At 39.2% G+C, this 23,379-nt stretch overlaps 1 protein-coding gene across 5 annotated transcripts in view; it reads right to left on the bottom strand.

Moving 5' to 3' along the window:
- CENPI (centromere protein I) overlaps positions 1-23,379 on the bottom strand; it is a 57,148-nt gene that overhangs the window by 16,429 nt on the left and 17,340 nt on the right. For all 5 annotated transcript variants that reach the window (XM_082609106.1, XM_082609107.1, XM_082609103.1 and 2 more), the window contains exons 6-14: positions 10,827-10,875; positions 10,515-10,561; positions 5,774-5,863; positions 5,304-5,426; positions 4,901-5,068; positions 4,631-4,751; positions 3,403-3,494; positions 1,398-1,515; positions 1,250-1,314 (exon numbers count right to left, since the gene is read on the bottom strand). In XM_082609106.1, coding sequence (XP_082465232.1) covers positions 1,250-1,314; positions 1,398-1,515; positions 3,403-3,494; positions 4,631-4,751; positions 4,901-5,068; positions 5,304-5,426; positions 5,774-5,863; positions 10,515-10,561; positions 10,827-10,875 — 873 coding nt within the window. The remainder of the gene's footprint in view (positions 1-1,249; positions 1,315-1,397; positions 1,516-3,402; positions 3,495-4,630; positions 4,752-4,900; positions 5,069-5,303; positions 5,427-5,773; positions 5,864-10,514; positions 10,562-10,826; positions 10,876-23,379) is intronic.

Raw genomic sequence — 23,379 nt, 5'->3', positions numbered from 1 at the left:
ACTTTTTTTTGGTCCATATCTTTCTGGACCCTCTTGAGATATGTAGCAACATTATCCCTTCACTCCTTCTTGATAGCCTGTATTCTCTCTGTTTCTTTGGCACTACTGTTCTCCTGGTTCTTTTCATACCTCTTGAAAAGTTTCCTTCATAGACACCTCCTTTTCAGTGAGAATTAAACAGTGAGCATTCCCCTGATTTCTGTCTTTGGCCTACTGTCTGTTTCCCTTCCTCTCCCCACCCCCCACTCTCAAATATAAATATATGCATGTGTGTATAAATGTATATATACTTATTAGGCTGGAACATATGAAACTGCCAATTGTCAAACATCTTTGACCTATTAGGTTAAATCTATTCATATGGTTTAACCTAATATTTACAGATAAATAGAGCTCTAGATTGGTGGAATAAGAGAAGAAATAAAGAATAACTGAATAGAAGATCGGAAGAGAATCACAGAAAGTTGCAAAATGAAGTCTCTGAAAATGTGTTATCTGGGAGAAGCAGTGTGTATTGTCATGTGAATGACATGACATGGTAAGGTAGAAAGTTACAAATAATATAAATAAAACTTGAATCCAAGTTAATGTGATAGGTAATTATAAAGTACCACTTGATTATGACAAACACTAACCAGGACAATATATTTTTCCTGTAAATGTGGCGAACAGTAAGTGATTTAAGGTGAAAAAAAGTTATAAAAGAAACATTACTTATATTGTCACTCTTTTAGAAAAGGAATAACCATTCTATAAGAAAGTGGCTCTCAAACTTAGTCCTGGAAGCCACAGTGGTTTTTTTTTTTGGAGCACACCGCAAAACAGTAACAACTTTTAATTTTATTATATAAGGCTAGAACAATTTTATTAGCAGAAAATGACTATATTATAACACATAGTGGGTGCTCAATACACATTTGAGAAATGAATAAGTTTATCTACAGAATTATCAACCACAACAATCAAACTAAGTATGCTTAAGTTATTTCCCAGTTTGTTTTTATTAATACTCATTTGCCACCTGTTCATTCACTTTGTCATCTGTTACAGTTCAGGAAAATTACATGTAACAAAACCTTAAAAACAGAAGATTCTACACATTAACTTTGATTTGAATGATGCAGCTCCTCAAGTCCAGGTCCAAGCAACTTCTGTTACAAAACACTGCTATAGTGTGGGTTTGAAACTGTGTACCACCAGCCACAGACTAATATTTCCTATTGAATCTAAGCAAGACAATTTTTTTTACCTTGAAATAAATAGTTGATGTAAAGAAGAGCCGTGATAGGTGGTCAAAAAGAAGTGGTTTCACCTCTAAAAATAATAAAAAAAGTTATTCAATCCTTTTAATTAATATTACATTGAATTAAATGACTCCAAATTTTCGTGATACATACCAGAGAAGCTACTGAAAGGAATCCAGCTCACAAGTTGAAGGAACTGTGATCGACAACAGAGGCCATCCCAGAGAGGAAGGCTCTTATACAGGAATGCTTCACAGGAATAAAACCCCTCCTATAACACAAGTTGATAGTAAAACCTTGCATGGAACTCTTCAGTCATAATTACTCTTGAAACAACCAGTTTACTTTGTGCTATAGTTGTTTTACCCTTAGACTAATGTTTTTTGTCATAAATATAATTAAAAGCCTTGGATTAGGTGCCAGACTTTCTCATAAAAAGGATCAGATGATTAACATTTGGATACATTACCATCTTTATCAACAAAGTTTTCAAACACCATAAAACTTTACCAATTGGAAAAGAAGGTAAGAAGTCAAGTTATGGAATATTTTTTAAAGATAAATGAAATTGTATTATTTTGGAGTACATGATAGTCAATAGAGTGTATACAATGTATACACTTATTATACAGTGTATAATAAGGCTGGAATTTCATTAGGGGCCATAGACCAAACCCAAACTCTGGGCAGCACCATCCGGAGAGGCCTGAATGTCTAGGCTGCCTCTGTTTTTAGCAGAGTGAAGATCCAGGGTTTTCCCTTTTAACTTTGTCGTCCTGAGCCTTAAATAGTGGCATGCACCAAGACTCTATTCTGGACCTTCTTTTCATGACATGAATTCTCTGGACAATCGCATCTATAACATAGCTAAAACCACCACCTATATCATGAGGATATCCTAAATTTCTGAATCTCTAGCCCAAATCTCATTCCTGAGCTCTAGACTCATTATCTAACTGCCTACTGGACCTCTTAGATATGCCACAGGCATCTTTCAAATCAAGTATATCTTTCCTTCCTAGCCTGCTTTTCTTATATTCCCATCATCATCCTCCCAAGCAGGAAATCTAAAAAATCAACCTAAATTCATCCTTTTATCCTCACCACCGTTATCCACACCCAACTTCTAATTCAATGGTTTCACACCAAACCCTTAAGATTTATTCAACAAACATTTATTGAGAATCTCTTTTGTATCAGGTACCAAGTTGAACACCCATACATGAAGAAAAGTTAGACATGGTTCCCACCTGTCCAGAGCTCATAATGTGTGGAAAAACAGATGCTGAAAGTACCACGATACAGGTAAACACAGAGAGCTAAGGAAGTATGTAGAACAAACATCTAACCCAGACTGAGTAAAGGCTTCTTGATGGTGCTGATACCTGAGTGGCAGCTTAAAAGTACAACTCAGGGTTACCCAGGCCAAATAATTAATTGGCTGGAACATATTCGACAATCAAAAAATGTTTGTTGATTATAAGGACACAAGTAGTGACCCTATGAGCTTTATCTTACTGGCTAATTCAATTAATTTAATGCATTCAATTACATCTTCAGTTTGTTCTCTTAAATTATAGATCTTTCTCTCTTTTTTGGGGGGATGGGGGGCTCACGGGATTTTAGTTCCCTGACCAGGGATTGAACCCAGGCCCTCGGCAGTGAGAGCGCTGGAGTCCTAACCACTGGACAGCTAGGGAATTCCTTAGACCTTTCTCTCTTATTTGCATAATTTAACAAATTCTTTCTTCAAATCCAACAGTACAAAGATAAACGACAGTGCAACTTGGCTCTATTTATCATGAATTTTGAATTGAATAAATATTGTTTACAAAAGATGTCAAGCACTAAAGAAAAGGTTTTTAATGGATATCTAAATAAATTAAGAAGTGGTGGGACTTCCCTGGTAGTCCAGTGGCTAAGACTCCACGCTCCCAATGCAGGGGGCCTGGGTTCGATCCCTGGGTTCGATCCCTGGGTTCGATCTGGTTCCTCAGGGAACTAGATCCTACATGCCTCAACTAAGAGTTCGCATGCCACAACTAAAGATCCCGCATGCCGCAACTAAGACCCAGCGCAGCCCAATAAATAAATAAATAAACATATATATAGTTTTTTTTTTAATGGTGAAGTGTGTAGGAAACAAGCAGAATCTTACCTGTAAGAAGCATTCTGCCTTGAGGATAGTGTCCAGGAAGTTGGGAAATTCTTTTCCATGTTCATAATTATTCACCTTGTACCAAATACATTCTGGAACGAAAATATTAAACATAATGCTCCGGTTGCACAACAGTAAAAACTACACAAAACATAACCACTACAACTCTAAAGTGACAAATAAATGACAAATATAAACAAGTTATCTGTCTCATACATCCTAGCCAACTCACACTGGAGACTATAATATATATGTGGAAGTGATAGTGTGATGTTTCTCAAGAACTTGGTAATATAGGGGAAAAGCTTACAGTGAAAAAATAAACTAGTAAATGTCACATATAATGAATGTGATTAGCTTTATGCCACACAGTAATCCAAAAGACTATAAGTGTTTGAATTAAAAGTTTGAGAATGCCTAAACTTCAATTAGAGTGAGCTGGGGGTAATCTAAGGGTGCCAGAACTTTAGTTAGTGGAAATCTAACAAACTGTTATCATATCCTATGTAAAGAAAGACTGAGTAGGAAAAGGAGAGTTATCCTGGAACCGACTAAAACTGACCTTAAACACCTGAAGAGTCGGGATTTACTTATCCAGGAAAGAAATAATCTGGTGAACTCAATACTATGTTTAGAGAAATCGACCTCCTTGGAGGAATGAAATGATCAGGCTTTACTATGGCCTGGATGAAAAACTCCCTCACTGGCTTTTCCTTCAGTTCTATAATTAAGAAACTTTCTGATGACTAATGTGGCCCCCATATATATTGATAGCAGAGAGGAGCTATTCTAGTCGGCAAACATGAAAATTTTGGTCACCAGAAAGAATTACTTCTACTATGAAATAAAAAGTTGACATTCTGGCTTACACAACAGGCTCTGAGTTTGGTTAGCATTAATCTGATAGTTCTGGGGGCTTAACAGCAAGTTTCTGAACATACAAAGATGAAGCGGCCTTGGACTGTGACAGTCATCAAAGTGGAGCCACCCAGTGAGTTTTGGTGGCCATCCAGCAGTGTTTCCTTAACAATACACCTTCTTTCTTACTACCCCTTAAAATTACAACTACAGCAGCATCCAGGCTCTGAATACATGATTACCAGAAAAATAATTACAGCATATGAAGGCTCCTCCTGTCTAGAAGTTGGCACCCTTTTAAAAGAAACCCATTTGTAAACCATCTTATTCCTTCTTCATTCATCTAACACTTCTAAGTATCAATTTTTACCTTCTTGTAATGTTTGACTCAACCAGTGATAGAGCCTCAGTAAGACTGACTCATCTCTGACACAGTTAATATAGTGTAGTAGCAGAGAGTTGTTCAGCACTGCGCCCATCTGAGAAGGCAGCTGCAAAGACAGAACAATCGGTCAACTGTAAGTATATAAAAAGGAGATCAGAGCAACAAGGAAATCATCAGATAGGAAATATATAACAAAAATAAAGGCCATGAAGATCAAATGGAAAATGCAAATAAGCACATGGTCCAGTCACATACCTCTAAGCAATGGATGTTCTGTAAGAGTTGAGGGAAGCTTTTAAGCTGTTCCAGTGGAAATGATCCATTGCTACTGAAATAATCAGAAAGATTCATCCCCCTTTTCCCACTTTCTTTACTGTAGTTACGGGAATTTAGCACTGGTATAAATGAGTGAGAATTCCATTTCTAAAAAAGAAAGATAATAAAACAATCTATCAGTGGACTAAGCAGATTACAAACTATAAATGTAAAAGCACTTGTTAAGGTGGTTTAATGAATGGAGTCTGAATATAGTTTGCATAGAATACTGGGTAATTAAAATGTACTTAAATATCTATAATCTCTTCCAACATCTGAATGGTTATTGTTTGAATTTAATAAAAGAAGACTGTGCAAGTCACTTGGGGTTTTAGATACTTACTCTTTTTATAGGATGGACATTAGCTAACATCAACTTTAGAGGTTCTGGAGGAAGTCCCTGATTCCTTTGCCTCACAGCAAGTAGAGCTGTCTTCCACAGATTCTCTGAATTCTTAAAATAGATCTATAAAATTGAATGTAAAGTACATGAGAGGAGGTATCCATAAGTCGGAGCAGCATAAAACCTAAAACTCTTCATTAATTGAAAGTATATTAATTATGAAATATTTTACACCCATGCAAATCCATTAAAAATTTTTTTTTGTCTAATCAGGAATCTATTACATTGAATGGAATATATTGAATGGAATCAAAACGAAGTGCTAATCCCTAAAAAAACTCAGAAACAGCGCCACAATATTAGATCTTAAAACAGTATGCTATAAACATTTTAGTCCAAATCTATAAATTAACTTACTCAAAACAACATATTTCTATCTCAGTATGACTTACTGCTCCTTAATCCCTTACCTTCTTCCTCATAGGCAAAGATAAAGAAATCAAAGTAGGAACAAAGAATTTATATAGTGACAACAAAGCCTGGAGATGAGGCTGCATTCCCTGAAAAAAAATAAGAGTTTTCAATTTTCAATTTTGTGGCCAGTAAGAAAAAAAAAAGTAACAAAAGAATAAAAAGATTAAACATATATTCAGACCCTAATTTTATTACATGATATAGCTATAGGATGATGCTATAGAAAATCAAGGAACAGAAACTCAAACATTTATTTATTTATTTTTATTAGTTTCTGCTTTATAACAAAGTGAATCAGTCATACATATACATCTGTTCCCACATCCCTTCCCTCTTGCGTCTCCCTCCCTCCCACCCTCCCTATCCCACCCCTCCAGGTGGTCACAAAGCACCCAGCTGATCTCCCTGTGCTCTGCGGCTGCTTCCCACTATCTATCTACCTTACGTTTGGTAGCGTATATATGTCCATGCCTCTCTTTCACTTTGTCACAGCTTACCCTTCCCCCTCCCCATATCCTCAAGTCCATTCTCAAGTAGGTCTGTCTTTATTCCTGCAGAAACTCAAAACATTTAAATCAACTATCATAAAGCAACCCTTGCCAACTTGTCATCTTCTCTTTTATGACCTTTTTCCATATTTTACTTCTTCGTTATATTTTCTCTCTTCTTCTCTGCCCGTGCCTTAGGCTTGCCAGTCATATCTGCTAGCATGGCTTACTCTCACTGGTATAATACTCAGGACTCAAAGTTTACTCATTCTTGATTTAGACAGGAAGGTGGAAGGACAAAAAGGGAAGCCAAGAAAACAGAGCAAAGGAAATATTAATACCTTAGCATCATGATTCCTGGAAAATTCACTAGGATATCTAACAATTGGTATGCAGAAGTCAAACAGCTTGATAAAACTGAAAAAGTCTTTACAAAAACATTAATTTTATGACAGAAGTCCTTACTGCTGGATACCTGTGTTTGATATATCTGGCTATCCCGAGGAAGCATACCACTAAAATTCCAAGGAAGAAACCCAACTGTTTTATTATATTACTATTTTGTTGAATCAAGTATTATACAAAATAAGGAAGGCAGAAAATGGGGATTAGAAATACAGTATTCTTATTTTATAATAGCTTCCTGAAATTAAATTTATGATAACAAAACCAAAATGACCCAGGCTATCTATGCTGAAATATCTTCTGATCTCTGTACTCATTATCAATTAGTATCAGAGTGTTTGCTTTGAGTTGGAATGTTTTTGAAAGAGCAAATACTTAGGAGTGGAGAGACCTTTAGAACTTATTGTCTAGTTAACTAAACCTATCTTTATTGTTAAAAAGTTAACACTTTCTTAAAAGAAAGAGAGAGAGAGACTTCCAGTTAAACATGGCATACTTAACATACATGTTTAATTCTGGGTCCTCATAAAGCCCCACTAAAAAGTAAAGGAACGGAAAAAGGCATAAAGCACAAGTTCAAAGAGAACAAGAAGGCAAACGATAGCACATGTGAGATCTCAACAAGATTTTGGAACCTCAAATGAAGATGCACAAACAATAACCAACTTAGCAGAATAGAGAAAATGAAAGCTAAGGCAGCAACAGAAAAAGCCTCAAAAGCAGCAGATTCATGCTTGAGAACTCCCAGAAAGGCTCAGGAATTTGAGGGATCAGATACCTCTGAAAAGTGGAGGTGCAAGAGGGCTGAAAAACAGAAGGACTGGTTGAAAGCCTACCTAAGAAGCAGTTAGAACCCCAAATTCCTTCACTACACTGGCAAACATCAGGGTTTTACTCACTGAAGATAAAAGCTGGACTCATACAGTTTGCAGAACTGAGGGAGTGTACCAGAACCTTTCCCCAATCTTTTCTACTGCTTAAGTCCCAGAGTGCTAGTAGCCAGGTTTATAGCCCTGTGGCAAGTAATTTTACATGTCAACTTTGCTGGGTCATGGGGTGCCCAAATCAAATGTTCTGGGTGTTTCTGATGAGATTAACATTTAAATGGGTGGACTCTTGAGTAAAGCAGACTACCCACCATAATGTGGGTGGGCCTCATTCAATCAGTTGAAGGCCTATACAGAACAAAAAGACCAGCTCCCCCAAGCAAGAGAGTATTCTCCACCAGACTGCTGACTGCCGATTAATTCAAACTGGAACATCAGCTCTCCTGGATCTCCAGCCTGCAGGCCCACCCTGCAGATGTTGGACTTATGAGTCTCTATAATCATGTGAGCCAATCCCTTTAAAAATTTTTCTCTATATATACACACATCCTAGTGGTTCTGTTTCTCTGGAGAAGCCTGACTAATACAACCCCTAGTCAGGAAACAGGAGATTTTTTTTTTTAATTTTATTTATTTATTTATTTTTTGGCTGCGTTGGGTTTTTGTTGCTGCACGTGGGCTTTCTCTAGTTGAGGTGATCAGGGGCTACTCTTTGTTGCGGTGCACAGGCTCTAGGCTCGCGGGCTCAGTAGTTGTGGCACACGGGCTTAGTTGCTCCATGGCATGTGGGATCTTCCCAGACCAGGGCTTGAACCCGTGTCCCCTGCATTGGCAGGCAGATTCTTAACCACTGTGCCACCAGGGAAGTCCCCAGGAAAATTTCTTAGGAAAAGTGACACCATCATCTGGGGAATTTCCCAATGAAATATAAAGATCCTACAAAGAACAAGTCCTGCTCACGTACACAAGTTTCCAATGACCATTTTAGTGCTTTATTATTAAATATGGGCAAACAAGGTTTACCAGGTATTTGAGAAAAGCCTCTACCATGAAATACCAAACAAACAAGAAAAGAACTCTGAGGAAACAGAGACAAAGCTGAGAACAGGAAAAAAAAATCAGCCCAAATCACACAGGTTCATGCCTGGTAGAGGGAGAATCCCAGAAACCACCCTTACCAACCTTGAACACGAGACCTAACTCTCCCTTCCTTTTCCAAAGACTGCTCTCAAAGGGCCTGGTGCATATAAGATAACAACATGCCGGCTCCACTTCCCACCATTCATGCCTGCCACCAGAAAGACAATTTTTCTGTTCTGTGTCCATCATGATGGGAAGTTATGGGGCATGGATGGGTATAGAGGGGACACATGCCTTTGCAGGTATCAAAAATTCATGTACCCAATACATTTGCTTACATGGGCTGATTATGCCTGTTACCATTTTACATGTTCAGTTACATGTGAGCATGGCTATGTCTTCTAGGCTCGGTATTGTTGGATGTGATCAAAGTCACCAAAATCCAGCTTATCAAAACAATTTTATGAATGCATCTTTATAAATAGGCATTGATAATGGGGTAATTTAGTAACGTACTATATAGAATATTAATAATGAAGCCATATATTTAATGTCTGGGTTAAAAATTTTTAGACACTGTACTGAGTCATTTTTTTTTTTTTTTTTTTTTTTTTGCGGTATGCGGGCCTCTCACTGTTGTGGCCTCCCCCGTTGCGGAGCACAGGCTCCGGATGCGCAGGCCCAGCGGCCATGGCTCACGGGCCCAGCCGCTCCGCGGCATATGGGATCCTCCCAGACCGGGGCACGAACCCGTATCCCCTGCATCGGCAGGCGGACTCTCAACCACTGCGCCACCAGGGAGGCCCTGAGTCATTTTTTTTAACTTGAACATATACTTGTCTCAGTTAATACAAATCAACAAGATCTTATTTATGGTAAGATTTTCTTATTCCATTGAATTGTTTTGCTGTTAACATGGAAAAATGTACATCTTTTTCATAATTTCTATTAATGTGAAATAAAATTAAATTTGGACAAAAACATTATCATTACTATCCTCAGAGAGCTACGAGAAGATACTGCACCCAGAGAGCCAAAATAGGAAGCTATAAAACAAGAACAATCATTGACCAACAGGAAACCTCACAATGGAGAAGCACACATGTGCGCATGTGTTTGTGTTTTTCATGAAATTTGAATGTCTCTACATAGGTTACGCAGGTTTCAACAGTTAGGCATAGGCACTGCAACTTCCTATTTTACACCCAAAGCTTCACAGACTTCTGTTACCTGGCAGGTATAGTGGAAATAACAATGCAAGAGAGCTGTAAGGACAAGAGATAATAGTCAGGGAATATACTGAAGTTTAAGTATCCAGAAAAGAATGTTTTCCTAGGTCACAGCCACAGAATAAATAAGCTAGTCACTTTAATAAAATAGTCTTTTTTTTTTTTTTTTCTTTTTTGCGGTATGCGGGCCTCTCACTGTTGTGGCCTCTCCCATTGCGGAGCACAGGTTCCGGATGCGCAGGCCCAGCGGCCATGGCTCACGGGCCCAGCCGCTCCGCAGCATATGGGATCCTCCCAGACCGGGGCACGAACCCGTATCCCCTGCATCGGCAGGCGGACTCTCAACCACTGCGCCACCAGGGAGGCCCTAAAATAGTCATTTTTGACTACTCCCTAACACTTATTTTCCAGCCATACCAACCTAGTTCCGTAAACGGTTTCTGCTATTTGGTATCGACCTGGCTTTGCTCATGCTGTTCCCTCTGCCAAGAGTGTCCTTCTCTTCTTTCTTGGCCTAGTTAAATTCGACTCACCATCACCACTCCTCCTTGACCCCAGTCTGATTCTGATTTTTTATTTTGTTGACTGAGCTCCCCAGGCAATTAAGTTCCTTGAAGGTAATGACTCATTCGATTTTACATCCCCAAAGCCTAGCTCGGTACCTAGCACAGAGTACACTGGCCAGTCTTAGGTCTTTTCAGTACTCACCATTTTGGCCTGAAGATCAAGCAGTTTTCTCACACGAAATGGTTTGACTAGAAAAGGTAAAGAAAAGAATTACTAGTCTGTGGTTCAGGATAAAAAGAAACCTTGTTCAGGTAGCTTCTCCTTACAACACATCAAGAATATAATTACTCTGTTCAGTTAAGCCATTAAGCAGATGCTCTTAGATAAAAGTACTAAAAAGGAATCCCACAAAACCCTGTCATAGAACTAATGCTAACAGTTAACTTTATAAAGGCTGATACAAATGCTAATTCTACAGAGTGAATGTAATACAATTGGAATGAAAATACTCACCATTCTCTTTTTTGGTAAGTAAATACAACAAATGGCAGACATAAGGGCACTGTCAAAATATAAAAAATAAAAGAAAAAAAATGACAATATATCTTGAACAGGGCAGCAATGCATTTTCCTCAAATGTCAATCTTATACTAAGAAAAAAGGCTTCGGGACTTCATTGAACAATAGTTTTACAAAGCTTCTCTTTTTCATACTACATAGTAGTGATAAAAAATACAATAGTTTTGGGCTTCCCTGGTGGCGCAGTGGTTGAGAGTCCGCCTGCCCATGCAGGGGACACGGGTTCGTGCCCCAGTCCGGGAAGATCCCACATGCTGCGGAGTGGCTGGGCCCGTGAGCCATGGCCACTGAGCCTGCGTGTCCGGAGCCTGTGCTCCACAACGGGAGAGGCCACAACAGTGAGAGGCCCGTGTAACACACACACACACACAAAAAACAAAAAACAATAGTTTTAATTGGCATCCCTTTATGCCATTTTAAAAGTTATTTTTGGAATACAACAACAATGCAATATGAAAACCAGAAAAAGATTCTTCTACCTAACAAAAATTCATGTATTCCTTCTAGTAGGTCCATATTTATTAAGATACAAACTTACAATTTGTATCCTGATTTCCCACTTAAAAGTATTTTCCCATGTTACTTGGTCTTCAAAACGATCATTTTCAATGATCTTAATATTCCAGTGAGTGGATATACCAGAATTTAATTAATCATTTAGCCCTCAGTTTGGCAAATATCACATAATAAATTTGTTAAACTACTAAATGATTCCTTGGTTCCCTTACACCACTTCATTTTGAGCGTCCATTTGTTGAGGTTTTATTCTAGATCAGGGGTCAGCAAACTACAGTCCACCTGTTTTTGTAAATCAAGCTTTACTGGAACATAGCCGCAGTCCCTCATTTATGTATTGGCCATGGCTTCTTTCTCACTACAACAGCAGAGCTGAGCAGTTGTGACACAGACTGAGTGGCCTGCAAAGCCTAAGATATTCACTATCTGGCCCTTTACAGGAAAAGTTTGCTGATACCTGTTCTAGAAGAAAAATGGAGTAGAATATCTTCAGGACCAGAGGGTGGCAGTGTTTTTCTTTCATTAAAAAAAATGATAACCATAAAAAAAACCCCAATAAATTAGAGTTCATTAAATTAAGAATATCTGTTTATCAGACAAGGAAATAATACTCTATTGGAGGGATGGGTAAACAACAACCTGTGGGTCAAATCCAGCCCACTGCTGGTTATTGTGAATAAAGTTTTATTGGAACACAGTCATTCATTTATGTATTTATTGTCTGTAGCTGCTTTTGCACTACACAAGCAGAGTGAGTACTTGTGACAGACAGTATGGCACTCAAACCTAAATATTTACTACCTGGTCCTTTAAGAAAAAAATTGCCAATACCTGCTTTAGATGTTAGGAAATTGAAAAAGTAAATTATTAAATAGGACTAGAGAAGGCAACAAAAGCAAAGATTTTCTTTAAACAAACTCATATTTTAGTAGTCTTGATTCTAAACTTTGAAGTACAGCATTCCATATTGCCACTTCTTTACTTAGAAATGGGTTGATAAAGACTGAACATACTTGTAATAAGCATGGATTTATATATAGGATCTTGTTTTTAAGGGAAGAATACATGTTATGACCAAGTCTGCCACATTGTACACAAAATATAGTAACTTTCAGTAAAACAAACAAACAAACAAAAAACTCACTGCCTCACATCCCTAGGATATGAACCATTAGCAATACTGTTTATCATGTTGGGTATGAAACGAGTGCCACCCTAGGCCCCAGCATTCTATCTGACATTCTCCTTTAATCACATCTAGAAAGGAAAAATTCATGTGCATCTAAGACTTTACAATTGCTTTTCTGGCAAATAGTTAACCACCACATCTCAGTCACTACAGAGTGAGGTGCCTGCCAAGTTGTGACTTTTAATGCTTTTGAAAGTTAGGATCCCTATTTCTTGATCTGGATGATATTTATACAAATATGTTCGGTTTATAAAAATTAATTGAGTTGATCCCTTATAAGTAATTCTGTGTATGTATACTTCAATAAGTATTTTTTAAAAGATAGAAAAAAAGAAAAGAAAAAGAAAAAAAGCAGGCCCCCTTCCCCCCTGCCATTCTGAGCAAGAAACTCTCTAGTCAGCATCATGAAAACTACTCAAGTATATTGCAATTATTTGACAAACATTTATGAATAGTTCCTATTCATTCATTCACTCATGAAACAAGTACTTATTAAGCAGTGGATAAAACAGACAAAAAGGTCTGCTATTATGAAGCTTACAATACTCAATACCTGGGTTATAAGAGGCTCAGTCCCTGCCTGGAAGAACTCCTAAGTATGTATCCAAAAGAGTTCTAAGCAGGGACTTGCATGCCAACGTTTACTGAAGCATTATTCATGTTAGCCAAAAGGTAGAAACAACCCAAGGGTTCATCAACAGATAATGGATAAACAAAATGTGGTATAAACATACAATGGAATACTATTTAGCCACAAAAATGAAGTTCTGACACATGCTATAACGTGGATGGGCTTTGAAGACATGCTAAGTGAAAGAAGCCAGACACAAAAGGACAAATACTGGATGATTCCACTTATATGAGGCACCTAGAATAGGCAAATTCATAGACAGAAAGTAGATTAGAGGTTCCCAGGGGCTGGGTGGAGGAGGAATGGGGAGTTATTGCTTACTGGCTAGACAGTTTCTGTTTATGGTAATACAAAAGTTTTGAAAATAGATAGCAGTGATGGTTGCACAACATTATGAATGCAATTAATAACAATTAATAACACCAAATTAATAACACTTAAAAATTTATAACAATTAATAACACTTAAAATAGTTAAAATGGTAAATTTTATGTTATGGAAAAAACATAACAGGTTAAAAGAATGAAGTACTAATACATGCTGACAACATGGCTGAATCTTGAAAGCATTATGCTAAGTAAAAGAAGCCAGTCAAAAAAGACCCCATATTAGGGACTTCCCTGGCAGTCCAGTGGTTAAGACTCCATGCTTCCACTGCAGGGGGTCCGGGTTTGATCTCTGGTGGGGAACTAGGATCCTGCATGCTGCGCAGGGCAGCCAAAAAAAAAAAAAAGAAAAGAAAACGAAAAAAAGACCCCATATTGTATGATTCCATTTATGTGAAATGTCCAGAATAGGCAAATCTCTAAAGACACAAAATAGATTAAGAGTTGCTTAATAGCCTCTAAATAGGAAGATGGGGGTGATAGCTAAAAGGTATGAGGGTTTTTTTAAATAAAGTGAAAGAATGTCACAATAAAGCAAGGCACACGAATTTTTTGGTTTCCCAAGGGGTATGAGATTTTTGAGGTGATGAAAATGTTCTAAAACTGACTCTGTTCATGGTTGCACATATCTGTGAACATACTATAAACCAGTGGATTTTACTTTGAGTGGACTGTATGGTATGGGAGTTACATCTCAACAAAGCTGTTTTAAAAAGTATCCAGTGAGAAAAGAAATGACATACTACAATTAGACTGATTTGACAACAATGGAAAGGAGGTGCCAGTGCAATATTGTCAATGTCCTGAGAGAATTTCACTGTCACCCTAGAGTTCTACACACAGCAGAACCAATTTTCAAGAGCAAGGGCATAGTAAAGATATCTTTAGGCAAAGACAGAGTTTACCATCAAAGATTCTACTGAAAGAATATTCTAGAAAATGAGCTCGATTGAAGGTCTGAGATGCAAAAACAAATGATGAGCAAAGATATTAGCAAATATGTGGGCAAATCTAAACAAACACCAACTGTGAAGAAAATAATAATGTCTACTGTATGTGTATGTGGAGGAGGATGGAGAAGAAAGAGCCAGAACTAAAACCAGATAATAGCATATAATCTGGGAGGGGTGTGATCAGAGTTAAAGCATTCTAAGGTCCTTGTATCATTCAAGATGAAGGTAAAGATATTAGTTACCTTTAGACTTTAAGAAAAAAACATTAAAAATTTAAACTGAGAACATTATAAAGTTATTAATTCATTAAAAAATAATAAACCCACTATATGCTAGATGACATATTTTATGAAAAATAACTACATTTTCCAAACAAAAGAAAAACAGTAAGAAGGATGACACTGTGTTACATTTTACACTATATATACATGTTAAAATAGGTACAATAACAGCTAAAACAACACACACAGAATGTGTAATTTCCAACCAAGAATGGGGGGAAACCACAATCAATCCAAAATAAGAGGGATGAGGGAAAGAATCAGAAAAAAGCAGATCATTTAGAAAGCTCAAAATAAAATATTGATATTTCAATTCATTTCCACTGTATCAACAATCACTACAAAAGTAAATAAACTAATTTTCCAGGTAAAAGTGAAAAATCATCAGACAGGATTTAAAAATAAAATCTAGTTATATGCTATTGAAAAGAGGCATATAAGGGATTTCCCTGGTGGTCCAGTGGTAAAGAATCTGCCTTCCAATGCAGGGGACGCAGGTTCAATCCCTGGCTGGGGAGCTAAGATCCCACATGCCATGGGGCAACAAAGCGCACACCGTGAGCCTCAAAGAGAGAGCCTGCCCGCGTGCCACAGACTACAGAGCCCATGTGCCCTGGACCCTGTGCACCACAACTACAGAGCCCACGCACCCTGGAGCCCGCGCCACAACTAGAGAGAAGCCCGCGCACCACAATGAAGAGCCCACGCACCACAACGAAGAGCCCGCGCCGCAACGAAAGAGCCCACGTGCCGCAACTAAGACCTGATGCAGCCAAAAATATAAAAAGAAAAAAAGAAAATAAATTGTTTTTTAAAAATAAATAAATAAAAGAGGCATCTAAGACATGAGGGCAAAAGATTTTTCAAAAAACCAAAAGATGGTAATATACCAAGCAATATACTAGCCAATGTCAATATCAAACAAAATGACTAAAACAAAAAGCCTTTCTAACAAAGGGCAACTCCATGATAAAGGTTTGATTCAAGAAGATGGCGGAAGAGTTAGATGCGGAGATCACCTTCCTCCCCACAGATACATCAGAAATTCATCTACACGTGGAACAACTCCTACAGAACACCTACTGAACGCTGACAGAAGACCTCAGACCCCCCAAAAGGCAAGAAACTCCCCACATACCTGGGTAGGGCAAAAGAAAAAAGAATAAACAGAGACAAAAGGATAGGGATGGGACCTGCACCAGTGGGAGGGAGCCATGAAGGAGGAAAGGTTTCCACACACTAGAAGCCCCTTCGCGGGCGGAGGCTGCGGGTGGCGGAGGGGGAAAGCTTCCGAATAGCAGGGGAGAGCACAGCAACAGGGGTGTGGAGGGCAAAGCGGAGAGATTCCGGCACAGAGGATCGGTGCCCTCAGGCACACACCAGCCCGAGAGGCTTGTCTGCTCGGCCGCTGGGGCAGGCGGGGCTGGGAGCTGAGGCTCGGGTATCGGGTTTCAGTGGGAGCGCAGGGAGAGGACTAGGGCTGGCGGCAGGAAGAGAGCCTGAAAGGGTTAGTACACCACGGCTAGCCCGGAGGGAGTCCGGGGAAAAAGTCTGGAGCTGCCGAAGAGGCAAGAGGCTTTTTCTTCCCTTTTGTTTCCTGGAGCTGCCGAAGAGGCAAGAGACTTTTTCTTCCCTTTTGTTTCCTGGTGCGCGAGGAGAGGGCATTAAGAGCACTGCTTAAAGAAGCTCCAGAGATGGGCGCGAGCCGAGGCTAAAGGCGCGGACCCCGGAGACGGGCATGGGATGCTGAGGCTGCTGCTGCCGCCGCCACAAGGCCTGTGTGCGAGCGCAGGTCACTGTCCACCCCCGCTTCCGGGGAGCCTGTGCAGCCCGCCACTGCCGGGGTCCCGGGACCCAGGGACGGCTTCCCCGGGAAAGCGCACGGAGCGCCTCGGGCTGGTGCAAAGTCACGCCAGCCTCTGCCGCCACAGGCCCGCCCCGCACTGCATGCCCCTCCCTCCCCTCGGCCTGAGTGAGCCAGAGCCCCCGAATCAGTGGATCCTTTAAACGCGTCCTGTCTGAGCGAAGAACGGACGCCCTCCGGCGACCTACGCGCAGAGGCGGGGCCAGGTCCAAGGCTGAGACCGGGGAGCTGTGAGGGCAGAGAAGAGACAGGGATATCTCTCTGTGCAGCCTGGGAGGCAGCGGATTAAAGAAAGCTCCACGGTCTGCTTGATGTGCCCTGCGTCTGTGGAGTGCATGAATGAATGGACAGTGAATCATCCCAAATTGAGGAGGTGGACTTTGAGGACAGGATTTAAGATTTTTTCCCCTTTTCCTCTTTTTCAACGAATTATCCCAAATTAAGGAGGTGGACTTTGAGAGCAAGATTTCAGACATTTTCCCCTTTTCCTCTTTTTACAACGAATTATCCCAAATTGAGGAGGTGGACTTTGAGAGCAAGATTTTCGATTTTTTCCCCCTGTTGTCTTTTCGTGAATGTGTATGTGTATGCTTCTGTGTGAGATTTTTCTCTGTACAGCTTTGCTCCCACCATATGTCCCAGGGTTCTATCTGTCCGTTTTCTTTTTCCAATAATTACCTTTTTATTTTAATAATGCTACTATATTTTAGACTTTATTCTAATTTATTTTATCTTCTCTCTTTCTTTTTTTCCTACCTTCCCTTCCTCCCTCCCTCCCTCCGGCCCTCCTTTCTTTTTCTATCTTTCTTTCCTTCCTCCCTCCCTCCCTTCTTCCTTTCACTTTTTTCTTTCCTTCTTTCCTCCCTCCTTCCCTTCTTCTTTTCACTCTTTCTTTTTCTTTCCTTCCTCCCTCCCTCCCTTCTTTCTTTCTTTCCTTCTTTCCGTCCTTCCTCCCTCCCTCCCTCCTTTCTTTCTTTCTCTCTCTCCTTCTTTCTTCTACTAATTCTTTCTTTCTACTTTTTCTCCCTTTTATTCTGAGCCGGGTAGATGAAAGGCTCTTGGTGCTGCAGCCAGGAGTCAGTGCTGTGCCTCTGAAGTGGGAGAGCCAACTTCAGGCCATGGGTCCACAAGAGACCTCCCAGCTCCACATAATATCAAGTGGCGAAAATCTCCCAGAGATCTCCATCTCAACACCAGCACCCAGCTTCAGTCAACAACCAGCAAGCTACAGTGCTGGTCACCATATGCCAGGCAACTAGCAAGACAGGAACACAACCCCACCCATTAGCAGAGAGGCTGCCTAAAAACATAATAAGGCCACAGGCACCCCAAAACACACCACCAGACGTAGACCGGTCCACCAGAAAGACAAGATCGAGCATCAACCACCAGAACACAGGCACTAGTCCCCCCCACCAGGAAGCCTACACAACCTACTGAAACAACCTTAGCCACTGGGGACAGACACCAAAAACAATGGGAACTACGAACCTGCAGCCTGCAAAAAAGGAGACCCCAAACACAGTAACATAAGCAAAATGAGAAGACAGAAAAACACACAGCAGGTGAAGGAGTAAGATAAAAACCTACCAGACCTAACAAATGAAGAGGTAATAGGCAGTCTACCTGAAAAAGAATTCAGAATAATGATAGTAAAGATGATCCAAGATTCTATTTCCAAGATCCAAAATCTTGGAAATAGAATAGACAAAATGCAAGAAGCAGTTAATAAGGACCTAGAAGAACTAAAGATGAATCAAGCATCGATTAAAAACACAATAAATGAAATGAAAAATATTCTAGATGGGATCCATAGCAGAATAACTGGGGCAGAAGAACGGATAAGTGAGGTGGAAGATAAAATAGTGGAAATAACTGATGCAGAGCAAAATAAAGTAAAAAGAATGAAAAGAACAGAGGACAGTCTCAGAGACCTCTGGGACAACATTAAACGCACCAACATTTGAATTATAGGGGCTCCAGAAGAAGAAGAGAAAAAGAAAGGGACTGAGAAAATATTTGAAGAGATTATAGTTGAAAACTTCCCTAATATGGGAAAGGAAATAGTTAATCAAGTCCAGGAGGCACAGAGAGTCCCATACAGAATAAATCCAAGGAGAAATACGCCAAGACACATATTAATCAAACTGTCAAAAATTAAACACAAAGAAATCATATTAAAAGCAGCAAGGGAAAAACAACAAATAACACACAAGGGAATCCCCATCAGGTTAACAGCTGATCTCTCAGCAGAAACTCTACAAGCCAGAAGGGAGTGGCAGGACATAATTAATGTGAGGAAGGAGAAAAACCTGCAACCAAGATTACTCTACCCAGCAAGGATCTCATTCAGATTTGATGGAGAAATTAAAACGTTTACAGACAAGCAAAAGCTGAGAGAGTTCAGCACCACCAAACCAGCTTTACAACAAATGCTAAAGGAACTTCTCTAGGCAAGAAACACAACAGAAGGAAAAGACCTACAATAACGAACCCAAAACAATTAAGGAAATGGGAATAGGAACATACATATCAATAATTACCTTAAATGCAAATGGACTAAATGCTCCCACCAAAAGACACAGATTGGCTGAATGGATACAAAAACAAGACCCATATATATGCTGTCTACAAGAGACCCACTTCAGACCTAGAGACACATACAGACTGAAAGTAAGGGGATGGAAAAAGATATTCCATGCAAATGGAAATCAAAAGAAAGCTGGAGTAGCAATTCTTATATCAGACAAAATAGACTTTAAAACAAAGACTATTACAAGAGACAAAGAAGGACACTACATAATGATCAAGGGATCTATCCAAGAAGAAGATATAACAATTGTAAATATTTACGCACCCAACATAGGAGCACCTCAATACATAAGGCAAATACTAACAGCCATAAAAGGGGAAATCGACAGTAACACACTCATAGTAGGGGACTTTAACACCCCACTTTCACCAATGGACAGATCATCCAAAATGAAAATAAATAAGGAAACACAAGCTTTAAATGATACATTAAACAAGATGGACCTAATTGATATTTATAGGACATTCCATCCAAAAACAACAGAATACACATTTTTCTCAAGTGCTCATGGAACATTCTCCAGGATAGATCATATCTTGGGTCACAAATCAAGCCTTGGTAAATTTAAGAAAATTGAAATTGTATCAAGTATCTTTTCCGACCACAATGCTATGAGACTAGACATCAATTACAGGAAAAGATCTGTAAAAAATACAAACACATGGAGGCTAAACAGTACACTACTTAATAACGAAGTGATCACTGAAGAAATCAAAGAGGAAATTAAAAAATACCTAGAAACAAATGACAATGGAGACACGACGACCCAAAACCTATGGGACACAGCAAAAGCAGTTCTAAGGGGGAAGTTTATAGCAATACAATCCCACCTTAAGAAACAGGAAACACCTCGAGTAAACAACCTGACCCTGCACCTAAAGCAATTAGAGAAAGAAGAACAAAAAAACCCCAAAGTTAGCAGAAGGAAAGAAATCATAAAGATCAGATCAGAAATAAATGAAAAAGAAATGAAGGAAACAAGAGCAAAGATCAATAAAACTAAACGCTGGTTCTTTGAGAAGATAAACAAAATTGACAAACCATTAGCCAGACTCATCAAGAAAAAAAGGGAGAAGACTCAAATCAATAGAATTAGAAATGAAAAAGGAGAAGTAACAACTGACACTGCAGAAATACAAAAGATCATGACAGATTACTACAAGCAACTCTATGCCAATAAAATGGACAACCTGGAAGAAATGGACAAATTCTTAGAAATGCACAACCTGCCAAGACTGAATCAGGAAGAAATAGAAAATATGAATAGACCAATCACAAGCACTGAAATTGAAACTGTGATTAAATATCCTCCAACAAACAAAAGCCCAGGACCAGATGGCTTCACAGGCGAATTCTATCAAACATTTAGAGAAGAGCTAACCCCATCCTTCTCAAACTCTTCCAAACAATTTCAGAGGAAGGAACACTCCCAAACTCATTCTATGAGGCCACCATCACCTTGATACCAAAACCAGGCAAGGATGTCACAAAGAAAGAAAACTACAGGCCAATATCACTGATGAACATAGATGCAAAAATCCACAACAAAATACTAGCAAACAGAATCCAACAGCACATTAAAAGGATCATACACCATGATCAAGTGGGGTTTATTCCAGGAATGCAAGGATTCTTCAATATACGCAAATCAATGTGATACACCGTATTAACAAATTGAAGAAGAAAAACCATATGATCATCTCAATAGATGCAGAGAAAGCTTCTGACAAAATTCAACACCCATTTATGATAAAAACCCTGCAGAAAGTAGGCAGAGAGGGAACTTTCCTCAACATAATAAAGGCCATATATGACAAACCCACAGCCAACATCGTCCTCAATGGTGAAAAACTGAAACCATTTCCACTAAGATCAGGAACAAGACAAGGCTGCCCACTCTCACCACTCTTATTCAACTTAGTTTTGGAAGTTATAGCCACAGCAATCAGAGAAGAAAAGGAAATAAAAGGAATCCAAATTGGAAAAGAAGAAGTAAAGCTGTCACTGTTTGCAGATGACATGATACTATACATAGAGAATCCTAAAGATGCTACCAGAAAACTACTAGAGCTAATCAATGAATTTGGTAAAGTAGCAGGATACAAAATTAATGCACAGAAATCTCTGGCATTTCTGTACACTAATGATGAAAAATCTGAAAGCGAAATCAAGAAAACCCTCCCATTTACCATTGCAACAAAAAGCATAAAATATCTAGGAATAAACCTACCTAAGGAGACAAAAGACCTGTATGCAGAAAATTATAAGACACTGATGAAAGAAATTAAAGATGATACAAATAGATGGAGAGATATACCATGCTCCTGGATTGGAAGAATCAATATTGTGAAAATGACTCTACTATCCAAAGCAATCTACAGATTCAATGCAATCCCTATCAAATTACCACTGACATTTTACACAGAACTAGAACAAAAAATTTCAAAATTTGTTTGGAAAAACAAAAGACCCCGAATAGCCAAAGCAATCTTGAGAACGAAAAATGGAGCTGGAGGAATCAGGCTCCCTGACTTCAGACTATACTACAAAGCTACAGTAATCAAGACAGTGTGGTACTGGCACAAAAACAGAAAGATAGATCAATGGAACAGGATAGAAAGCCCAGAGATAAACCCACGCACATATGGTCAACTTATCTTTGATAAAGGAGGCAGGAATGTACAGTGGAGAAAGGACAGCCTCTTCAATAAGTGGTGCTGGGAAAACTGGACAGGGACATGTAAAAGTATGGGATTAGATCATTCCCTAACACCATACACAAAAATAAGCTCAAAATGGATTAAAGACCTAAATGTAAGGCCAGAAACTATCAAACTCTTAGAGGAAAACATAGGCAGAACACTCTATGACATAAATCACAGCAAGATCCTTTTGGACCCACCTCCTAGAGAAATGGAAATAAAAACAAAGATAAACAAATGGGACCTAATGAAACTTCAAAGCTTTTGCACAGCAAAGGAAACCATAAACAAGACCAAAAGACAAACCTCAGAATGGGAGAAAATATTTGCAAATGAAGAAACTGACAAAGGATTAATCTCCAAAATTTATAAACAGCTCATGCAGCTCAATAGCAAAAAAACAAACAACCCAATCCAAAAATGGGCAGAAGACTTAAATAGGCATTTCTCCAAAGAAGATATACAGACTGCCAACAAACACATGAAAGAATGCTCAACATCATTAATCATTAGAGAAATGCAAATGAAAACTACAATGAGATATCATCTCACACCAGTCAGAATGGCCATCATCAAAATGTCTAGAAACAATAAATGCTGGAGAGGGTGTGGAGAAAAGGGAACACTCTTGCACTGCTGGTGGGAATGTGAATTGGTACAGCCACTATGGAGAACGGTATGGAGGTTCCTTAAAAAACTAAAAATAGAACTACCATATGACCCAGCAATCCCACTACTAGGCATATACCCTGAGAAAACCATAATTCAAAAAAAGACATGTACTAAAATATTCATTGCAGCTCTATTCACAATAGCCTGGAGATGGAAACAACCTAAGTGTCCATCATTGGATGAATGGATAAAGAAGATGTGGCACATATATACAATGGAATATTACTCAGCCATAAAAAAAGACGAAATTGAGCTATTTGTAATGAGGTGGATAGACCTAGAGTCTGTCATACAGAGTGAAGTAAGTCAGAAAGTGAAAGACAAATACCGTATGCTAACACATATATGGAATTTATGAAAAAAATGTCATGAAGAACCTAGGGGTAAAACGGGAATAAAGACACAGACCTACTTAAGAATGGACTTGAGGATATGGGGAGGGGGAAGGGTAAGCTGTGACAAAGCGAAAGAGAGGCATGGACATATATACACTACCAAACGTAAGGTAGATAGATAGTGGGAAGCAGCCGCAGAGCACAGGGAGATCAGCTGGGTGCTTTGTGACCGCCTGGAGGGGTGGGATAGGGAGGGTGGGAGGGAGGGAGACGCAAGAGGGAAGGGATGTGGGAACAGATGTATATGTATGACTGATTCACTTTATTATCAAGCAGAAACTAATAAAAAATGGTTTGATTCCGCA

Source organism: Mesoplodon mirus (genome assembly GCF_964341445.2).
Source record: "Mesoplodon mirus genome assembly, chromosome: X".
NCBI classification, from domain to species: Eukaryota; Metazoa; Chordata; class Mammalia; order Artiodactyla; family Ziphiidae; genus Mesoplodon; species Mesoplodon mirus.
This window is presented reverse-complemented; position numbering and strand designations above follow the sequence as displayed.